This window comes from Agelaius phoeniceus, chromosome 1 (assembly GCF_051311805.1).
Source record: "Agelaius phoeniceus isolate bAgePho1 chromosome 1, bAgePho1.hap1, whole genome shotgun sequence".
In the NCBI taxonomy this organism is placed as follows: domain Eukaryota; kingdom Metazoa; phylum Chordata; class Aves; order Passeriformes; family Icteridae; genus Agelaius; species Agelaius phoeniceus.
The window spans coordinates 53375934-53399147 of NC_135265.1; the positions used below are offsets into that span (position 1 = coordinate 53375934).

A 23214-nucleotide genomic window follows, 5' to 3' on the forward strand; every position below is an offset into this window, starting at 1 on the left:
GTGCTCTGACTGCTTGAATTGAAATGATGGGAATAAGTTGTAAACTTCTTGCATTAGGCAGTGCTATCACAGCACACCAACCCCACCTGGGTAATGCAACATTTCCCATCTCAGACCAAGACAATAAAATAAGTTCTTAGCTGCACTGAAGAGAAGCAGGACCTAAAGACCAAGCTCTCTGGTTCCAGTACAAACTGAAGCCTTATCTTCATTACCCAGACAATGCCCACTGCACTGGACATTGAGGTTTCATGCATGTGTGGCAGCAGTGATGCAGTAAAATTATCAATTTCATGAGCAATTACATTATTATAGTGAGAAAGACAAGGGATTTTTTCCCTCTCTTTTTTGTTTTTTTTTTTTCTTTCTTTAAAAAACAAGATTTTTTCCCATTAAAACGAAACGTTTTGAGCTGATTCTTTTTTATCTGCTCCTTGATGGTAGCAGCCATACTGACTGAGCTGGCTGGATTTACTGCACTGTTGGAGGCTGCCTTCCAGGAAGTACAAATTGACAGATTGACTCTGGCTGAATCATTTTGGATGGCTATCAGTATGACCTGATTTAACAAAATCTTTTCAATTATGCTGAGAAAGAGCCAGATAGTTTCTCTGGTACTGTAAGTAATGACATTATGCTATTGATCAAATTGATTACCTCAGCAGAATTACTAAATCTGCATCACACGACAACTTTTCAAGCCCATGTGTACCCTCTGTCCGAATGTAATGGATCTTCTCCCTGAAATATAAGTGATATTATGGAGAGGAGAAGAAAAAAAATACAAAACCAGAAAAAAACATGCCATTATCACAGCTTGAGCCATGCACAGAGTAGTTATTCTTTGGTATTTTGCCAGTTTCTGTTAATTCCTTATAAAAATGGCAAACATCCTATATTCCTGATTCATTTTTTAATCTTCCTAACAAACTTGCAAAAAAAATTCTGTCTCCATAACCCAGTTTACTGATCCAAAAGAAAGAGATTTTATTCCCTATTTTAGAGAACAGAATGATTCTTAGTCCTCCAGTTTCATGTGTACATGTCAGGTCACCAAGTGCAGATTTTTTGTGTAAGCCTACAACTAACATAGCACCTTTTTTTAACAGAATTAGCAGTAATATCACTTCCTTTCCCTCTGTCAGTTCCATCTGGGAAATAACACTCTAACATATATTGATATGAATTAATCACATAGAGGTTATCCAGTGTAATATGAGTTGTATGTGTAAAATCATACCTTTTGTTAATAAAAACTGGAAAACATAGGATAGGATCCTATCATTAGGATCATGAAAGATATGCATCTACACCCCAGCCTATCAGTGTGTTTCTAAAGCATTGCATTGTCCAAATATTTTTATTCTGGTATTAAGTCAAAATATTATATCTCAAGTCAAGGATGATCTCTACAACCTTGTAATCAAGGTCCATAAAAGATGGACTTTGCATCCTAAGAGTTTGCTTAACACCTGCTGCATGAGCATTAGACAGTAGCTTGGATCACTCCTGGCCCAAGGTATAATCAGCAATGACCTAGAGGCAAAAGGCTCAATATCCTGTTACAAATCTCATTATGCACTGGATAAGCTGTATAGCCCCTATCACTGGTCAATTTTGTTCTCTGCTCAAAAGGAGATAAAAGCGTTATCTGTTCTCTGGGAAATGAGAATTCAAGTTACAGCTGAGGAAAAAAAATAGTCTGGAATAATGTGATGGTGAAGATAAAAATTTCTCAGTTACAGAAATGTACATCTTGAATACTGAGAGTATTTTTCATTCTATTTCTCATTTTATTTGCATGTATCAATCCCTCCAGAAGGAAGTCTAATCCTTACACCCAAAAAATTTTTTGTCTGGCCCTCAGAGGTAAATGAGGAGTCAATAAGGGTACCAGCAAAAGCACACTGCAGGAATTTAGAGGCCCTCTCCTCCTGCAGCAGTCCTGCAGCCACACCTCTGACTGCATGGTACAACCTAAACTCTTGGTCAAACTCTCAGCTGGTGCATATGGGCACCTCTGACATTGATTAACACCAGCTTAAGTTCTTGGCCAAAATCAGTTAATTCGAACTTTGGAATTCGAATGAGTATAAGCTGTATTGGTGATTGGTTCTGTTTTTTTCTGTTTTTAAAAAATCTAATAGGAAAGGAATGGGTTTCATACAATATAACTGCTTTGGAAATTACTACCTTTAAGTCAAGTGAGAAAGATTAAAGACAATAGTACAACCCACTTCATAATAATGCTTCTATTACTTTATAATGTATAGGGTGACTATATCCATGACAGGGGTGGAAATCCAACCATGAGGCAAAATCCTGGCTCTGCTGGACTTATTGGGGTTTTGCTGCTGACTTCCATCCAAACACTCTTTTAACTCTTATCTTCTGAAAAGCAAAGTGATAATTGCAGGTGAAGGCAGAGTTTCTGGTCATTATTTGACCACATTTATTTTACTTCTTGGATGTCTGTGGAAAGTAACTATAGTAACCACATGGATCCTGGTGGTTCCCATCTACTCTTTAATGGTGGCAGTTCCAGAGGAGAACCAAGTTCATCTGTTGTACTACAGTTACTAGAATTTGGTTTTCCCCACTACAAAAAGCACTTTCTGGAAGTAGGGTACAGCAGTATGGCAAAAAGCAGTACCTGAGTGCATGGTTTCTGGCCAAGCTGGGCTGACGCTCCTGCAGCATCTCAAAAATGTTGGGTTGGCGTAGAAATGCAACAATCTTGTCATTGTAAGCTGGAAAAGGTAAAATCAAACCAGAGGCTTTATTTGCCACATCACCAGAACTCCACAGGGGCACACTGCGCTGCCAGTGAGGCACAGGGCAACATGAGGCAGTGCAGCACACAGCTGATGAGAAGTCCTAAAACCCACCTTTGTGAGCTTTGAGAATTAAAAAACCAACTTGGCTTACCCAGAGGTAATGCCTCGTGATGGTGCTGGTTTCGGATAGCTGTTACAAGACTATTGCCTGGTCTGGCCAACAGAGTAACTCCTCTGTTTCGAGAGACTTCAGAGGCCTACAACATCAGAGAAAAGGAAAAGAATGATCAAAACTGACCACCAGTAGTTCATCAGTCAGGTAAAAGATTTGTCATTTTTACTCCTGCAACCTTCCGAATGGTCCATGATGCTGACCGAAGGGCAGAAAGCATTCATGAAAATTACAGTTTATACTCCAGTCAGCTTAAAAAAGGCAAGTAATTCTGTGCTTCCAAATGAAGGTACACCATTATCCAGAGCTATCACACCTCCTCAGTGCTGAAGGCACCAGAGTCCAGAAGTAAATGCACTTTAATGTAGGTATTGCAGTGATGGATATCTCTGGCTCAATGAAAATAAAATCTCTGTAGTATCACACTACATACTCTGTAGTATCAAACATGTATTGTTTTAGCATAACTGCATTACTTCAAAGTTTTTACAGCAATGTTTTTGAAAAGAGAAAAACCCCACAATGCTGCAATGCTCACTCAGTGTTGTTGAAGGGAAATTTAATAGTGGAAATAACATGAGGAAGGCATATCTATGTAGATCACAGCACAGAAAAAGGCTGTATCATCCCAAAAGGCTGACTAACTTGCATAACCAGAAATTGAATTGTATACACTGGAAATAAGAATGTTATCCAAAGACCTGATAAAAGGAGTAGTAAGAAGGAAATTTTTCACTGCCCCTTAACTGAGGCACTTAAAGAAAGCCACTGTTCCAAATACACTATCTAGTGAAAGGAATCGTGTCAGAAAGGCAGATTTCTTAAAAGGTGAGAAGACATTTCGGTATGAAGATATTAAAAGGCAAACAATGACATCTGGCAATGTTTGCACTAAGGCATTACTTGCTGGGTAACCTTTTGGAGACTTGTGAAAGTTGAGGGGAACCCACCTGTCTCTCATGTTTTCCTCCAGAATATGGGCACGGTGAGGCCAAGAGAGGAATCATAGAATGGATTGGGTTGGAAAGGACCTTGAAGATCATCTAATTGCAACAACCCTGCTACAGGCAGGGACACCTTCCACTAGACCAGGTTACTAGGGCCTTCTCCAACCTGGTCTTAAAACACTTCCAGGCATGGAGCATCCACAGCTTCTCTGGGCAATCTGTTCCAGTGCTTCACCACCCTCACAGTAAATTTTTTTCCTAATAACTGATCTCAACTTACCCTCTTTCAGTTTAAAGACAGTCCCTCCTGTCTTGTGACTACAGTGTGAGGCTGTATCAGGACAAGATGCATTAGGAATTCCAATTGCCACTCCACTGGGCTAATAGCTGCTCCTTTCTCACTGCACAAATTATAGCATTTGGCAACTACTTCAGGAAGAAATCGCCCCAACTTCAATATTTGAAATGCTTAGCTCTGCATCCAAGCAAATGGTGCCAACCCATTTTCAGTGGTACAGCCGAAAGCCAAGTCTTCCAACTGGATATACACAGAAACTGGGAAGCTAAATGTGCCTGGCAAGCTGCCTTTTGGAGCCCATAAAGCTTAAAATGTTTACACATAACAAGATACCAGTCAATGCATTCGATACATGTCAACACACAGGTTAAACAATGAAAAATCTTAACTATTCTAATCAAACACGCTGTCATTTAAAACACAAAACTGCTGTGCAAGTGCATGGTGAATGTTTCCCTTCATCATCCAGTTAGGATTTCACTTGTACCCTTTCACTGCCTTTGTCTCCTCCTCACACCCCCACAGGCCAGCTCACAAGGAAAGTTTAGATCAGGCTTAGGCAGCTTTTCCCCTGTGACCCAGGCATCCACCCCAGTAAACAGTGGTCTTTACAGCATTCACTCCATGCTATGGCACAGGGGAGAACCTTGCAAGGGTGCAAGAGGTGCCCTGTGATCCACTGCCACGGTGGGCATGGGGCCCGTGTGGGAGCAGCCATTTCCTGGGCTGTTTGTCGGCAGCATGGCCAGGATTACACACTGGCCCGGGACCAGCTGTACTAGATAGGATGTGTGGGAGGCTGCTAAGGCTTTGTTGGGCTCAGCTTCTTCACTTCCAGGGGGTCCTGGAGTTCAGGTGAGGATGCCTATTCCTCAGGTCCTTGTAGAACAGACTTGCAAGGGAATGCAGATGGTGGGTGAGCCTGTTTTTAAAGGTGATCGCTGACTCATCCTTGACAAAGACAAATCCTAAGGCCTTGTTGCTACACATTTTACTGACCAGAAGACAGAAAGAGGAAAGGGAGGAGTAACAGAGGAGTTAAATGTATCTCCCATAAAAATTAGCACCAGGTGTTATTTGCTCATCACTTGGGAACTGCATGGTACTTCTGCCCAGCCTGGGCCTGGATCCTCCTCTTGCTCTTGTCATTATTCCTTTTTTCAGCTTTCCAGTGCCTGGACATATTTCTCCTGGAGCAAGAATTTTGGAAGGAAATGTGTATAGTGCCTGTGAAAAGAAACTTTCACTCCCCTCTTCCCATCTTCCCAGTTCTGGTTTAAGAGCTAAGAATCCAGCTGGGTACACACCTCAATAAACTGGTGATGTAATTCTCTTCATCACCATCCCTAGGCATTGCTCATGCTGTGTTTGTTCTTTGCACATGTACACCTCCAAACAATTTTTCTCTGGCAACACAACAGGAAAATTCACAGCCCTCTAATTAACTTCCATTTTGCTCACAATTTTCTTTCCACTCTTAGCTAATAGAATACAATTGATTGCTCCAATTTAGTGTTCAGTCACAATCGTCTTGTCTACTTTAACTTTCTAATTGAACAATTTAATTTTGATTAGCACATTATTCTCTAATAAAAAATAAAGAGTGACCCCCTCCAATGATTTAGTGACCTGGTTCATGTAGTGCAGAGTTACTGACAGATTTATGTCAGGTTTTAATAGCTTTGATATTGATACTGGGATGTTGCAACCAGAGTGGAGAGTCCAAACTGCCAGAGGAACCTTTCAAGATGTAATATCTTTTCCTGGGTTTTATATTGCTGCTGGATTTCAGAGGCCCATTTGAATCCTTCTACTTGCTTGTTATGGTTTGGGTTGGTAAGGAGATGTATATATTGCCATATTCTAGCACCTTCTCTGCACCTCCTGCCTCTCCCTTGTGGATGCCTGCTTCCTTCCTCTTTCTGTCTTTAAAATCTCTACCCTGTAATCATGGATGTTGACTTTCACTGCAGATGGGAAGTCCTTTAGAGGGAATGGAAAGTGCTTACAAACTGTTCTGTTTATAGAATGTTCAGAAGGAAATGAATCACTTAGTGACCTATACTTTAGTTACTGATGGCCACAATAGCTAACTGACCTTTTCTTCCAAAAATCAGATAACTAAGAGCAGCAACAACCACCTTTCTCCTGTAAAAGATTGATAACCCTTAAAAAAGTGCTTAATAAAGAACTTGTAGCATTTCTTTCAAATTAATATATAATACCATTTAATATCAGTAATCTACACAGAACAATGGAAATTTTTGCAGAGGTCCTTTATTTCATTACCCTGGCTCTTTTCTGTGCCCTCTCTGGCAACCACAACTTCACTATTCTGATGTCTTTCAGGGTCCTTTGACACATGTATATAACATGGAAAACTGGTGAGCTGTCCTTCGTGGTCCTTCATACTGTCCTGGTGACAGCTTCCAGAGGCCACACCATCTGCTCAGCAAAGAAACCAGCAAGACTGCAGACAGCTGACACATGGCAAGGACAAAGCCCCACGTGTGAGGCTACAGACATGATTTATAGGCCAAAGAGCATCCAAATGCACTTGGAGAAAATGGCATGGAACATGAGGCTCTTAATAAATGGACTGAGCTGCAAAGGGTTGAATATTTTCCTTGTAAATGAGGGACTTTTAGGCACCAATCCAAAGTCCTTGGAAATCAATGGGAGTCCTTCCAGTGCAGCAGCAGACACTTCCAAATGGGAAGCTACTTGACTACAACAAAGAAGTTTGTCTATGACAAGGGCATAGAAGCACTGTGGGACCTGGGCCACCAAGACTGGGAGGTGACTATTTCATTGGCTGATAATGCCAGAACAGTGGCCTCAAAGAACAGTTTTTCATTTCCCTAGATAATCATTACTCAAAAGTATTCAATACTTTTGATTTCCTACCCTTTACTGGCTTTTTGGGGGTTTATTGCATATTGCTCCTTGCCAGCCTTGCCAGTGCTTGCAAAACCAAGTGTATTTTTGGGCGAGGTCATCTGAATTGTTCAGGGGTGTTTCTGTCCCTGACATGGCAAATTTACAAGCAAGCCTCAGGCAAGCATGGGCCCGAGCACGAATCACAGTGCAGGTGGCAACCAAACCACAGTCATGCCAGTAATTCAATCACAGCAACTGAATTCAATCAACACTAAACTGAAGGCTGCTGGCAGAGGGAAGTTGCTAAGCTGGTGGGAAGATGTGATTGAAACAGATCCATTGATACACTTCTATCTTCAGAAAATATGGTGCTGTATTCACCCAAGATGGAGAGAACCTGCCCCAGCTACTCATGCCTGGTTTGCCTTTGGTCCTGAAGAACTGACCTCACACCCTGTTTAGCTCCTAATCCCAACCTACCTGGCAGTGAGAGGTATTCAGACTGGTCCTGCTGCAATAAATTTTGATGCCAATTTCACAAGCATTTCTCTGGATATTTTTGTGGAAGAGAAAGATCCTTTCACCATAGTTCATCTCTAGTTCTATTCAGCAACAATCTTTACAAATGTTTAAATGTATGGATTTGCTATATGAAAAATCTGATTGCGGGTACTTTTTCCTATTTAAATCCACAATATAAACACAGTATTTATGCTTCTTTCAATCCTGTCCGTGGCCCTCAGTGATAAAAATCATCCCCATGATATATAGGAAAGATATTTAATGTGACTGAAAGCTGGGAAAGCAAACCTCAGCATACATTACTGCACTACTTCTAGGGAATCTGTCTTTTCAGAGCACAGTGTCACAGTGGGGAATGAAGAAACATATGAGGTATCAGACTATAAAAAATTAATGAATAACTTAAGTAAAGCAAGGCCAGGACGTCCAATATGGATTCTTCAAATCTATTCTGTCATCACTTCAGTTATGCTTTATTTGCTTATTATTTTATTCCAAATACCATCAAAATATAAACTACCAAGCTCTGAAATAAACCCTTCAGAAAGACAAAAAAATCCCTTATTGTCTTTGGAAGATAGATATTCCCAAGACAGTCTGTTTCAATGCTTTTAAAATATAAGAAGTTCTTATCATTCCAGAGAAGACTGATGCCAAAAGTTCCTGAGTTGAAATGAGCACAGTTACCTCTCCAGCGCTGTAGCTACGGAGCCGCTGGAGATGCTGCCGGTGAGTCAGGTGATTTGGGAGACGCCCATTCTGCAGCGGGATCCTGGGATCTATGAAGGTGGTAGCACGGCTGTTGTGGTCAACGAAGAAAGACTGAAACACAAAGGAACAATGGTTCCTTTAATAAGAAGACTGACAACCCTGTGATGGTATCGTGGGAACGCAGCAGGAAAACCACGGGCAACTGTATGTGGGAAATACCCTGGATAAATATAGTCCATGGAAGGCACCTGCAAACAACAGGACTCAACTGGCCTACTCAAAGCTAGAATACCTCTTAGAAAATATCTGAAGCTGTGTAGACCAAAATCATGTGCAATGGCCATGATGTACACAAGACAGGAGGGAATAATATCATTGGGATATGCTGCTTTAACCTATTTGGTGGACCCAGAGGTCAGTCAGCAAAGCTTAATTGGAGGTAGAGAATTAAGCTGAGTCAAATTTTGCAGTCACAACAGATCTACTCTGGCTCAAACTTTGTTGTCAGTCCAATGCTGCCTTGCTTTGGTACAATATTCTACAGAAAACTAGAAATGCTTTGAAACTTTGAAGCTTTTTTCCTGCTTCTAAAATAACACTCCTTGCTGCTTGTGTTGTTTAAACCAAATCTTCACTGATTTTGAGTCAAGAAGGAAGAAACTTTTAATAATCATGTAGTCTGAAGTGCTGTGTTAAACAAGTGATTAGTTTTGTTGGCACTCTTACCTTGCCCTGCTGGTCAGTTTTTATCTCCCAGCCACGAGGAAGCTCCAGTCGGGTATCAGCAAACATGTTGATAAAATTTACTAGGTCTCTGTTGTGCTGATACCGCTCAAAATTACGAGCATCTCTACGAATCTTCAGAATCATGTGCTTCAAGCAGGTACTGTTGGTGAAAACTCGATAGGCACTCTGTGAGATGGATAACAGAAGGGAAGAAACCCAGTTCTGATGTCAAAACATATTTGGTTATTTCATTGGCCACATGCCCAAAGAACTGAAACAAATCCTGTTGGAATTGAGAAACACTTCCATCTCATTGTTTTGATTTCAATGACAACTTTACATGCATATGCAGAATTAAGAAATACAATCTGGAAAGTGAAACATCCCACACATTATACACAGTTAGCTTGTGTAAGAACAAACTAACTGTTCTCAATGCACTTCAAAAATGGTCAGCTGAAACATCACACATTCAAGGTGCATGTAGTTGACCCTTTCATTGCTATTATTGGTTGACAGAAACACTGCTTGTGTGCCTCGGCAGTGCCAGAGAGATGCACAGAGAGCTGTGCTCATCTATTTTTGCTATAATTAAAATCAAGATGTGCGTGATAGGACTGATGAACTTACATGTGCACGACCCCAGTGCAGATGTCTCCATATGAGCTTGCTACCTTTTTTATGATGACTTTACAGCCACAGAACAAGAACAGACACTTTTTAATTGTCTATTTTTGGAAGATGTGAATTGTTTCCTGGAATGGAGCATTTGTTTCTGCGATGACTACAAAGCTTGTCAGATGGAGACATTTCCATGAGTCCAATGAATGTCACCCCTCAGGCAGTGAGTTGTATCTCACAATGGGCATTAAATACACCTCTAGGGGAAGGTGGCCTGAGGCAGCTCAAGGGAGTGAACTGATCTGATTGCAGAATAGGGGCCCAGTGAATTGAAATTTGTTGTTCAATATGTGTTGTTCAATGTGTTCAATGATAGACCATCATAAAATAATACTTGTGCTAACAACACACAGGCCCATTCACAGGCTACTCTTTGAATCCTTCACTTCAGGGAAAAAGCTCCTTAAAACAGAGTAGGAAACTTCACAAAAATCTCCTGAACCTTTTACTAGAGAGAAAATGAGTGTCTTGGTTTGCTGGTCAGCCCAAAGGATTGATGACTCATTAGAGTAATAAAGATCACTGGAGGACTCCTGTCTTAAGTGAAGTGAGCTCCAGTGTGCAGACCTGGAATATGTCCAGAGAATCTGACCCAGCAGCTTTGAATTCTCAATTTTTATGTGCATTTAGTGCATTTTAACCGCTATAATTCAATAAAACATCTACAGGTATAATCTTTATTATGTAAGGATTTATTGCGGTGACACCACTGAGAATGCTCCCTGTAGCACAAGGTCCCTAATTATGGCAAGGGTTGGTAAATGTTATGAAATCACAGAGATATGATCTCTGCCCTGAAGATATTACCTGCTTATAACCCAGGAAAGCTTCATGGTCACAGATTTTTAAGATCCCAGCCTACTACACAAAAAAAAGTTGCATTTTGATCTAATGTATGATCAATGACTGCCTTGAATATCTCTAAGCTGCACTAGGGAAACAAAGAGTGCAATGTAGTTTTATCTCTTAATGGAAATAAAACATCTGAAAAATGAGAGCTTTTCCCTTTTAATTCTAACTGCTGGATAATATTTTCCAATCCAAATTTCAGTGCCATAATTAATAGCTTGAAATTTTAATAGGGGCTTGTGGTTAAAATATTACACTCATGTTACGGCAAAAGTTATGTGGGCCATTATTCCTGTACAAGTGGTATCTGTATGACCATTTGACAGATGTTTTAATGGATTATTCTGGTCCTCACATTAGAGACAAGTTTTTAAGATAAAACTGAAGGCCTCTTTCTGCCTTTCTGCTTTTTTTTAGTTTCAGTGACTAATAAAATTGGGATTTAGTCTCTTGTGAGCTGTTCTTTACACAACTGTGGAATCAGTTGCTCATTTTTCCAACAACCATGCTGGTCAAAAATTACATTGCTCCCAGCTATAAATCTTCATATATCACCCTGCTAATGGAAGAAATTATCTGCACTCCACAAACTAGTTCAGGGAATGTCAGATGAGTTGATACATCCCTTCCTTGTCAGGATCTCATAGGTGATAATCTCTGGCAGATGCTTGGAGATGGACGGCTGGCTTCAATCCACCAAGTGCCACAGCCCAAACCTGATGTCTGCAGTTAGCCAAAAGGCTGTGCTGAGGCAACTCTCAGTGTTTTACCTTCTCTTCCTTTTGAAAAGGAAGGTCATTGCTACCCAGAAATGGATGACTTCCCAAATAGTCAGAAGTCACGTTTAGATGCCTTGTTGAACTAAACTCCAGATATGGCAAATTAGGACTGCATCTCCTTGTGGGACTGCCCTATCTGCTTCCTCCTGATACTGCATTTTCTCCACTCCCCCTCCAGGTTTGCAAGAAAATGTGTGGTTTTACTTCATTAATGGAAAAAAACCCAGCTATTTGATTTATTTGAATTTTAAAAATTTGTTTCCATTTGTGCTTTTTCCAAAATAGCTACACTGACACAAGTCAGTATTTCTTTCACTCAGTTATGCCTGCCTCTGTTTTGGGAATGCAAATTGCAAGAGTTAAGTTTTTTCCCTCTGTTTCCCTTGGTGATATCTGAGTAAGACTTGGTGGTATCTGAGTAAGATTTCTCAGGATGTTGGATCAAAAGACAACAACTTCACTGCCTGCAGCAACAGACAACAGAATCAACCAAGCTGAAACCAAGGGTTCCTGCTTGTTCTGGGAGAATAACATTAATGAGCTTCTCTGTACTATGGACACTCCATGTGAGGCAGAATCCCAGCAAGAGCCTCCTTGGAGCAGCCTGGCTGTAGTGTCCCATCCTGGTCTGGTGTTCAGAAAGGACAACTGAGCCCCAAGTCACACAATTCAGATTCACTTTGCATTCTCCTTGCAGAGCTGGGACACAGCACTGGGACTCAAAAATCAGTAGTGTGAGAGAGCAAATCATAGTTACTCACATAGTTTGCATGCAGCACAGTGAAGAACTCAGGATTGGTGATGAACTTCACAGCTGGAGACTGCAGCAACAAGGTGATTTTTTGAGAATTCACAGGAGAAAGAGAACCTTCCCTCCTAATCTCTGAACAAAAAAAACCAAAACAAAAACAAACAAGACACAGAATCTTATTAATGTAGTGGCAAGCACAGTCTATATTTAACCTTTCAGAAACAGCTGCAGAAGTGATGATATAAAAAAGCCACCACCTGCCCAATGCACCTACCTTGGCATTCCCAAGACAAGCAAACTGATGGATGGCTTTATGCTTAGTGATGCAGTGCAGGAGCTGGATGGTTTCCTGAACTGTAGCTTATGAAACTCTGTGTCAAGTCTGCGGCTGTCCCCAAGTATAATGTGACCACAGCAGTTTTCACCAGCTGATGATTTGGTTCACCCAGGTCCATTCTGGTTTCCCCTGCAGCTGACTTTTGAAAAATCTGATCTCCCAGTCCAGCATTACACTTTACTTTAATTGCACTGGTTTTGACAAGTCCAAGGTTTTGGGGACTTGTATGGTAAAGAAAACAAAACCAAACACAATTGCATTATTTTTAATCTGTATCAATTAATGAAGCAAAGGAGCAAAACTGAGCACTGAGAATGTAATTCTGTAGAGGTAGAAACTCTTGATGCTCTTTAGCTACCAGAAAAATTGTTCCTACCATTGAATTATGGCTATGGCATTCTGGCATTTTCAAATAAAACTACATTTTATTTGCAGTCCAAGAAAATTGGATGCAGATGTCATCAACAGAATAAATAAAATTTCTTTTTTTTTTTTCCCTATCAGTTATAACTTCTTTTTTCTTCTTGCTGCATACATCATATTATTTTATCCATTTAAAACTGCAAACTGGATCAGTTTCTGGAGTTAAATTGATTTATACTGTCTTAGAACCTAGATTAATGTGCTTTAATTGTATTCCTTCTGACATTTTTCATTTAAATTAAAAGACAAATAACAAATGTATAATACTGCAGCTTTTTCTTTCCCTAATGTGTTTACACCATCATTGACCTTCTACTTCTTGGAATTTTATACAATATTGATGTTTTTTTCCAAAAGCAAAGCAATTATCTATAGCAAAAACCATTTCCTAATAACTTATGGTAACATTTATCACACTGATTAGCTCTTTGGGTTTAAAACAAAAGAGTGCATGGTAAATAATTAACTGAACAAAATATTTAGTGGTGGCAACTCCTATTAAATTACTACTTTATTGTCTATGATACTAAATGATTATACCTATTACAAGTAATGGCTACATTACTTATAAATACTAATAATTCAATGTGTACCTCATTTCCACTTCCCTAACATAGAGAACTGGGATCTCCTTATAAGATCCACTGTAGGTAGAAGTCCCTCTTTAATTGCAATACAAAAGATGACAAGAAAACTTGAGCATCAAATGTTTAACATCCTTGGCCAAAATTGATTTTCAAATTAAAAATCCTAATGGATCAAAACAAGCAAAATAGAATATTTTTCTAAACTTGTTAAAAATTTTATTATTTCTCTATGTATTTTTTCCTATTCAACATGGAAAACTAAGAAAATTCAAGCAGACACTGTGCTGGTTCTTTCCCATTACCAATCCTATTTACAGAGGGATGGCAAAAGGATAGCAAGAAGTTGGATTTACTCATGGCAGACAATACAGAACACAAAGTTTGGTGGAGGCAAGAGTGATCCAAAGGAAGACAACTGGTCAATCATTTTGCTGGTGCTAACAAAGCAGGGAGTTATTTTTGCATGGTCTCAAATTGCATAGTGGGCAATTATAGATTGATTGGGCAAATAGACTGATTGCTTCCTACTTGAAAGAAACATTTAAGACTGTGGTTTCCCAAACGTTTTGAGAAAACATTTTTGGTAGGAGTGTGACTACCACCAAAAAGAGTAGAAGAGACCCCTGCTGTCCCATCCTGCCTTGGGTACACATTTTCCTCTTCTGCTTTGAAGGAAAACTCTTGTGTCCTTATCTAACAAGCCAGAGGAAAGATCCAATCTGGCTGTAAATGACAAGGACCAGAAGCCAGGCTATTTTTCAGGCAGTTCAGTTCTCAACTCTGGTATGGGGTCCTCTCACATAAATTAGTGGTGAGCAAAAAGACAGCTGTGCCTTCTTTGGTGACAGCCCACACTTAGGTCAGCTCACAGCTATCACAAAACCACACCTTTATAAACCACAAGTATTTCATACATGATGCCAGGGCCGCTGCAGGTGCAATCACATGGGCAAATGTGGCAGTGCAGAAGCCAAGCCTAGCAAAAATAAACTGCAAATGCCCCATGCTACAAATCACAAGGCCACAAAAATAAGACAGCACTATTTTTGCAACTACTAGGTGAATAGTATTCACCTTGTAGCAGCAAAATGCCTCTTTCTTTTTAGTTTCAAGTGGCCATTTACTAAGGTAAAAATGCTGTGTCTGTCTTAGTAATTGTTAAAGAACTGAAACTGTTGTATCCAGCATTGTGCTTGTAGCTTCACATCTAAAAACTGTATCTTCAGGTCCTTTTTTTTATTTTTAAATTAGGTTTTTCAACCTGGTATAATAAAATTCCAGTTGCCCCTGAAAATGCAGATTTCCCCAGAACTGAATGGCACTGAACATGCCACTCAGAAGCTTTGCTGTCCCATACCTGGGCTAGGCTGGGAAGGCTCTGCCTCAGAGTCACTTCCTCCTCCAGTGGGAACTCTCTCCACCCTGTTGTTTACCACAGCATCATCTTCAGTCCTCTCTGTTGCAATGGTTCGCTGGATGTTTTGGTACCTAGATAAATTCATAGAAAGGAACAACAACATTTAGTTAACAGAGGTGCTTTCTGTTGCTTTTTGCTTTAACAATCAGCACTGTTTCTGAATGATCCAAATATTTCTATCTTCTGTGTACAACAGAGTAAGAGCACAGCTGACTCTTCTCTTGCAGCAGGTGCAGCTGCTCACACTTGGGCCAACCAGTACTCTGCAAACTTGGCATTTCTCAGTGACTAACAAACAGACACAGCGGGTGCCAAGTTAGCAATACTCAAACTTTAAACACATATTTAGGCTATGTGTTGCTACTTTGAGGCTTCCCTTTAAAACATCTGGACACCTGGAACCCAAAACTAGAGGTGGATCATGGTTCCTCCTCTCATTTAGCCTTATGGAAGAATAATCAATGAAGTAAGGACCAACCCTGTGATGCACTGGGTAACCTTCAGTCTTTCTTATTAAATTACTGGATGTGCCTCCTGAATCCTGAAAATAAATCATCTTTTCCTGATGAAGAATAAATAGCCTAGAGTGTTTTGAATTCACACTACAGAAATCAAATTCTCCTTAACTTGTTCACTCATAGTGACAGATGAATTGATGAATATGTTTTACTGGCAAATTATGATCATGTCTTATGTGTATTATAAATGTATTTCATACAGAAAGAGAGAAGGAAAGAAAAAGAAAGCATAATAATGAAGAAAGAACTAGAAAGAGAAAGAAAAGCAAAGCTAGAAAACAGACTTTCTTAATTATTTCAACTAGCTTTTATTCCATCCCGATATTTTTAATCCTTCTTTCTTCATGGCATTTCCGTGTGTATTTGAAACAGGATGGCTTTGCTGCCTGCTTTTAATCTGATCCAGCATTGTTTGTCTTTAATTTTTCTGACTTACACTCTTTGCTTTCCTCAGCTCAAGATCCAACTTACAGATTTTTACTTACTTTCTGTCTCTTTATTTGTTAATGCACGCTTTATTCCAAATAGAATTTAGCCATGAGTAAGTTCCTCAAAGTGACACAGGATCATTGAAGACAACAGTTAGGGTTTGGCTTTTTGATATCTCAAAAGACATAATCTCCAGTAGCTCACTGAAAGCCAATCTTAAGCGAAAGGGCTGGAGATAATTAGGAAAAAATAATTAAAGTTTTAATAGATTTATACTAAACTTTCACAATGCTATGTGTCTTCCTCCAATGCTCAAAGTCATTTAAAGATACATTTAGTGCATATTTTGATAGTTTAAGAAAACATCCATCTTTACAAAGAAATTCTGAGAGCAGGTTTTGCAACAGCATGAATTTACTGCAGTTTTAAACCCTCTGGTTTTAGACCTACATTTTGCAGCTTTTTTCACTTGACTGCAGGCAGCTGAATGAACTTTCCATTCCAGTACTGCAGGAGTTTTACAACACCCACATGCAATAGAAAGGAAAGGAAAAACCAACCACAAAATCCCCCAAGTTCATATAATCAAGGGATATAAGCACACATATAGAAAACCCTGTACCTTCAATTTAATTAGATGGTAGAAAATCCCCACTGGCAAACCTCAAAGAGCAACAGCAGCTGTATGCCAACAAAAGGCTATGCATTTCTTTTGCATCTCAATACTATAAAATCACCTTATATAAATACCCAAAAATGCCAAAGTAATTGGAGAAAACATTGGAAGTGCAAAAGTTATGGGAATGAATGCCTCTGGAAATTTGTCTCCTTTCAAAGTGATTTGTCAAAGAAATGGAGCTTAAGAAATACCACATTGTGGCTGTCCTAACCATGATGGTTGTAATTTCTTATGTTGATTATTATCTTTCAAACTAATGCAAAGACAAGTCTAGACATACATATGCTGCAAAGTATCCTTTCGAGAGAGCTTGAACAACAAGGGCTGTTATCTATTTGACCAACAAGTAAGCAAGTCAGGTAGTGCTCCAGAAAATGAGCAAGAGCCTTTAAAATTAGAAGCATGGATGTTTCTTTGGTGTTTGCCCAACACCTGGATTCCAGTTTTGCATTCCCTGTATTCTCAAGTGGCCTGTACAGCTAAAAGGAAGCTTGGAGCACAGAAGGAAAGCAGGACTAGGTTTAATCACAGCTATGGGGTTTTTTTCAAGCTGAATTTCCAAAGCTTTGTGGTTTTGGTTGGGCTGGAAATACCAAGCTTCCTTGTAATATTTTGGTCTTTCCATTCCCTTACACAAATTAAACCAGGAAGCCAAAAAAAGTATATTTGTTTAAAAGAAAAGTCACCAAGGTTTTTCAAACTGCGGAGTGATGTTGAGTCCAAATTTTGTTTGAGGTTAGAGCAAAAGTTCAGGCTGCTGCTAATTCTATCAGCAAGTCTATTTTTGCTGTTGCCTCACCTAAAATGGCTCTCAGGTGTGTTTGCTGAAAAACATTTCAAATAATTAAGTTTGAAACACGACAAAACAGAATTCTGAAATGAGGGCTTAAAACAAAGTCCAATCCTCCAGAGTGTTGATAATAACTATGAAAAGTAGCTATCCTGACATTCCTGAAATGTGGAGACATGAAATACCTGAAATTAGATTTAGGACTAGAATAACTTTAAAAATTATAACAGCCAGCTTAAAACTACAAAAATTACTTGCCACAGGGCAAATACTCAGGAGATTCAGCATGAATCCCTTTCATTAGTATCTTAGGAAAAGTTCACAGGTAACAACAGAAGATCTTTGTATTCAACTTCTCAAATCAACAGAGCTCCTTGCAGAGAGGAGAGAATCACCAGCTTTTTTCCTTAGTCCCAAGAAGCCATGACATTTCATGCTTAATAAACTGCAAAGTCTCCAATGGAACTTGCATAAGTAGAGATTTGCCACTGCTGAAACTCCATACTTCTCCCTTTGTAACTGGATATATGAATACTAAAAACGGAGAGATTCAAAGAATATCAATCTTATTAAGTCTCAATTCCCAACCCAAACCAGTGATAATCAAATAATACCCAAGACAGACAGCCTCCATGAAAACACTGAATAATATGAGGGAAGGAGGTCGCAAAGACGATGCCTACGCTTCAGTTTCTGCTGTGATAGTTGGTTTAATGACTAACCTGCTTTAACTAACAGAATGGTAAATCACTTTTATAAGCATTTATTCCTTTCATGGTTGTTCTGCACTTGCATGAGCTCAACCTCAAAAAAAAAAAAAAAAAAGGAAAAAAAAGATTAAAAAAAAAGGCAAAAAAAAAAAAAACGGATGTATCTCCACAACAGCTTTCTGGTTTCTGTGGCAGATAACTTTTTAAAGTGGTAGCCAAATAGTCTGAACTTTGACATGGCTAAAATCCCTCTTGAAGACCAATGCTAAATGGCAGAGAAGTCATGTATATCCCTTAAAAGAATCTAAAGAATCTACATTAAACATTCACTTTCTCAAGGTTTGGGGATTTTTTGTTTTTGTTTTTGTTTTGTTTTTTTAATATTAACATGGCAGCTTGAGGCTTATGAGCAAACCTATAATGAAAACAAATACTGGGCAGGTTCTCTCATTTCTGCATACATAACACATACTATGAAATACTACACAAAATAATGCATTTTGGTAAAAAAGGATTATTCTTAAAGGGTGTTTTGATGGTGTCAGTTTAAGTTGGCCCAGTTCTCCCAGACTGCCTCATTAAGGGCACAGGAGCTCCCAAACTATTCAAAGTACTCTGAAAAGAGCACTTTTAAACTCTGCACCCTTCTCTCAGCTGCAGATCTTTCTCTAAGCACAAAAGAAAAAGCCAGAAAAATTTTGTGGCATTTTACATGCTATAATTAAAATATAATTTCAGTCTTGCTTATCCTTTTCTAGAAATGGCGTCATTATAGTAAGCAGGGAATTAAAAAAAAAACCCAAACCCTCTTTTTAAGCAAAAATGGAAGATTTTTGACCAACTGTTTATTTTTTTCTTTCCTTTTAAATTCAGTCTAAAAAGCAAGCATGAGAAGAAAATGATAAATAAATCTATGTGTGGACTAGTCAAACAAAGCTAAAATATAAATGACGTTAAGAGGTATCTCAGCCAGCTCAGAATGAACTGACAGATTTACAGGGCCCAATGCAACACTAAGCAGACCTGTCTACCTCTGGAAATGTGCATGGTCCTATTAGAGCAGGGCTCTGCCCTGGAAAAGGAGACAGACCTTTCAACAGGCCTAATTAGCTTGGGTAGAAATGCCGCACGGACATGGCAGCAACTCCAGTCAGGTCCCGAAAAGCTTTGCAGCACAGCACCAGGTGCTGACCCATCAATAGCACTGCTCCAGTTAAGTAGCAGAAGTGACTCCATGCTTTGGAAGAACACTCCCTCCCCTTCCAGTGCCAATGCTCACCGGCGGTTCAGCTGCTCCATTTGCTGGATGGAGCCAGACCTGTGGATCCCGTCTGGCGTTGCCGCAGCCGTGGGCCGCTGCCACGTGGTGGTGCGGTTGACGTGGTCCACGTAGAACACTCTCCCGTGGCTGTCTATCCGAGCTTCCCAATCTAGGGTTGGAACAAAAGGAAGGGGTGATGCTGTCAGTGGGATGCCTTCCAGAAAACCTGAGTGTGGGAGGTATATACAGACACACACACACACACAGACAGGGTATATACACACAGGAGATACTATATATATATAGATATATAGCCTACATGCAATACATACCATGTGTATATATTCAAAGTACACATTCAAGTGTGTGTATCTATTATTTGCTTGTCTATATATACATATATGCAGTATATGCATATACAGAAACCTTTCGTACACAGCACACAGGTAGGCCATGGAGTTCACTACCACAGCACATGAAAAAACTAGTGACACACAGGGGCTACATTTTTAAAAGGATGAGGTAATTTTTCAATCAGTGATACTGCTTGGCTGGATTCACTGCAGGTCGGAGTAGCCACAAAGAACCGACCTTTACAAGAAGATTACATCTGAGCTAATATGGCAAATCCCATTTTTTCTTTTTTGTTCTGTTTCAGAACAAACATGCTTCATTTCTCTTCCTTTTGCTAACTGGCTTCAAAGGACAGCATACAGCAATTAAAGGCTTCACTGAAAACTGATCACAGACTCTTTGGACATACCTTAGAAATCTATCTAAACAGAGAATTGCTCTTATGAATGCAAACTAGATTGAGAGTCTGCAGAATAATATTGAGCCTTCTATCATTATTGTTTCCTGCTACTGTTATTGTTCTCCCATGATTGAAAACTAAAAATTATTTGGTATATGATGGCTTGTGGAAAATGGTAATGCTGATAAAAAAATAGTTTGTAACAGAAGAAATTCAGAAGTGAGTTAGCTAGCAAAGCCATGTATCAAACTGGTTGGAATGCATGGAGAAGTGGAATAAATTAGGCTTGCTAGTTTCAAATTCCCACATGACCCATCAGCTGATGACACATCTGTGTAAATACATGCACATACTTTCTACACGAGTTTAGATGCAAACCTCACTTGCATTCACACACAAATCCACATATGGTGATTACCTTTGAGGGGAAACACTTCCTCATATTTCCATATTCTTACTATGATACCATCTTCCCTGACGAGTTCACTCCTCCTATGGTTTTCTATGATCAAATTCAGGATCATCTGAATTTCATACTTTATGTATTTCATTTCCTATTCTCTGAGAGCAGGATGGAAATTGCACCTTTTCCTACTATATTTGGAAACCTATCCTTCATGATCAGTTCCCATCCTTTGAATGCTGGCCCCAACTAAACCTACTTCCCATATTTTATCCCAGACAAGTGTAGGCTGTCTGAAGACCATGGCTAGCTGCCCCTGACAGCTGAATCCCACAGACCTTAAAAGATGTGTGCTCGGAGTCCTTGGAGAAATTTTCTGTAAGACTCCAAGACAAGAAGAGCCATAAAGACATGCATGGCTTCTTTCAAAGCTACCAAAGTCCTTAAAGACACAAACCCTATAGTCACACCATGGGCACACATGCAGCATCTCTCAACTGTGAAAATCACTACATTATTTAAGGAGAGGTATTTAAGGAGAGGACTCTCTCTTCCTCCTCCAAGTAAAGTTTCCCAAGGATGTGGTAGCTGTTTCAAGAACAAGATCACAGCTTTGTGAAAACCACATCTAGAACATAAGACAGAGAAAAAAGCACATCAAATACAACATATGCACATTGAGGTAAATCAGACTGACACATTAGGCAGGTCGAAGGCCAGAGCCTTGCTGAGCATGCTGGCACTGGTGGCAGGTGTACCACTGTGGGTGGGAAACGGTCCTTCTGGAGCTATGCATTATCTGTGGTTTCCTCAAGGAAATAACCTTGACCAGATCAAAGATGATTCAGCTCAACATCATGAAGATCTTAATTTTCCTTGCTGTTTTCTGGCAAAGAACAAATCCTAGCTCTCACTCCACACTACTGCTGTACCTTGTAACAAGTTAAGAATGATATAGGTCGACAGAGAATTAGAAGCTTGTATGCAGTGCTGTAGAACCACACTCTAGACAGCTTACAGAAGACACCAGTTGGTCATATTGGTCCAAAGCCTGCTGATGGACACTTAGCAAGAATAAATATTATTATACAGCCAACAAAGTTTACACAGTTACACAGCCAACCAAGATTTTATAATAGATCCCTGTGCACCATGAGGTCTACAGGCTGTTTTGCAGTAATTAAATACAACTTAGAGTTCCTAAGCTTCTAAGCATGATATTTGGAAACTTAGGAGTAAAGAAGCTTGTCCAGAGCTTGGAGATCACAGTGAAAACATGAGGTCAGAGTGAATTATGACTTCAGGAAGGCTATCTCTGTTGGATGTGTCAGACATACAGCAAGCAGTATGTACAGACACGAACTACACCTGTCAGCGAGTGCTGCTTTATTTGCTGCTTTACGGGTATGTCCACCTGAAACCATGGGCTGACACTGGCATGCTAAAATATTATAAACTGTGTGTCTCATGCTTCTTGCAGTAGCATTTCTAGTCAGCTGAGTAACTCCTTTTGGTTACTTGGCAAGGCTGTTAGAGGGTGGCAGGTACAACTTTAGTTGTATGCAGGTAGCAGGTGTACTTCCTACCTTCCCATAAGACAGCCTGTAAGTCACACAAGTCACTGAAGCTCCCTGAATATGATACCAGATTTGTCGACAGATGGATAGATACCTGCACAGTGAGACAAACAGACTGACAGGTGAACAGACAGGCAGAACTCTGCTTCCAAGCTGTGCTCAAGTCCCTGCATCCTACTTTAGGGGTAAAGATGATCTAGGAAGCAGCCAAATTTCCTCAGGGTGTTTTGTTAAGTTTTCCAGGTAAAATAAGATTGTGACTACTACGAGGACTAACCTCTATCTAACCTTCACAGTAAGAGCATGCTAGAGCATGGGACAGGGATGTGAGAGTACTGGTTCTGTTCTCCAGTGATCCCCTTCCATCAGGCAAGTCATATTTCACAGCAGCCTCTGAAACTGCTCTGATTTATATCAGAAGATTCAACTTTTTCTGGCAGGATCATGAGGGCAAAGAAAATGCATTGTCTTTTCCTTTCCAAGCTCAGCCACACCTTTGGCAAAGCACAGCTCTAAACTGGGCACTTGTATTTTTCTTGACTTCAGTTCTGTAGGGTTTCCAAACACAGGCATAATAAGGGGTGACTGGTCATGCCGTCATGAGGCCGTGCAAACACCGCAAATCTTCTGTTAATCTCGTATCAGACTTAGCCTTCAGACTGGTCATTAGGAAACTCCTACATAAATAATGAATCTCTTCTCTTCATTTTCCCAAATAAAACTGTCTGAAATTAAATTTCCTCCTCAAGCCCAGCTGTTGTGGGGTTATGATGAAATCAAGCTATTCAGAAAACTATTCAAAAGAGAAAGAAGACTGTTCAGAAGATTTTCCACGACCTAAATAAAATCAGTCAACACTGAACTTGCAGCACTGGCAGATTACCTTCACCTCTACTTGTAGATGGAAGCCAACCCTGCACATGAGAAGCAAGCCAGCTTTGATCATATAACTTGGGTTTAAAATATAAAGTTTTTTCCTTTCACATGATTGAAGACCTATTTATCTAGGATTAGGAGTTATTAAAGGCACTGAGATAGCAATACTGAATTTAAGGAGCCAAAAAATTTCTAGATTAAGGCTACGGTTTTCATTTTGAAATTACAGTAAAATTCCATGGAGACTTTTTGGAAATCAGTTTCCTAAGTGATATTACTCAATTCAACTTTTTTCCCACTCAAAGTTAACTTAGTACATCTATTCCTATTAAGATCAGTATATTTAAGTCCACAGTGTCA

General features: G+C 39.7%; 1 protein-coding gene across 10 annotated transcripts in view; it reads right to left on the reverse strand.

The window, feature by feature from the left end:
- HECW1 (HECT, C2 and WW domain containing E3 ubiquitin protein ligase 1) overlaps positions 1-23214 on the reverse strand; it is a 252330-nt gene that overhangs the window by 43147 nt on the left and 185969 nt on the right. For all 10 annotated transcript variants that reach the window (XM_077179006.1, XM_054655134.2, XM_054655124.2 and 7 more), the window contains 8 exons: positions 19263-19413; positions 14798-14928; positions 12104-12225; positions 9034-9219; positions 8284-8418; positions 2929-3034; positions 2654-2750; positions 658-741 (listed from right to left, as the gene is read on the reverse strand). In XM_077179006.1, coding sequence (XP_077035121.1) covers positions 658-741; positions 2654-2750; positions 2929-3034; positions 8284-8418; positions 9034-9219; positions 12104-12225; positions 14798-14928; positions 19263-19413 — 1012 coding nt within the window. The remainder of the gene's footprint in view (positions 1-657; positions 742-2653; positions 2751-2928; positions 3035-8283; positions 8419-9033; positions 9220-12103; positions 12226-14797; positions 14929-19262; positions 19414-23214) is intronic.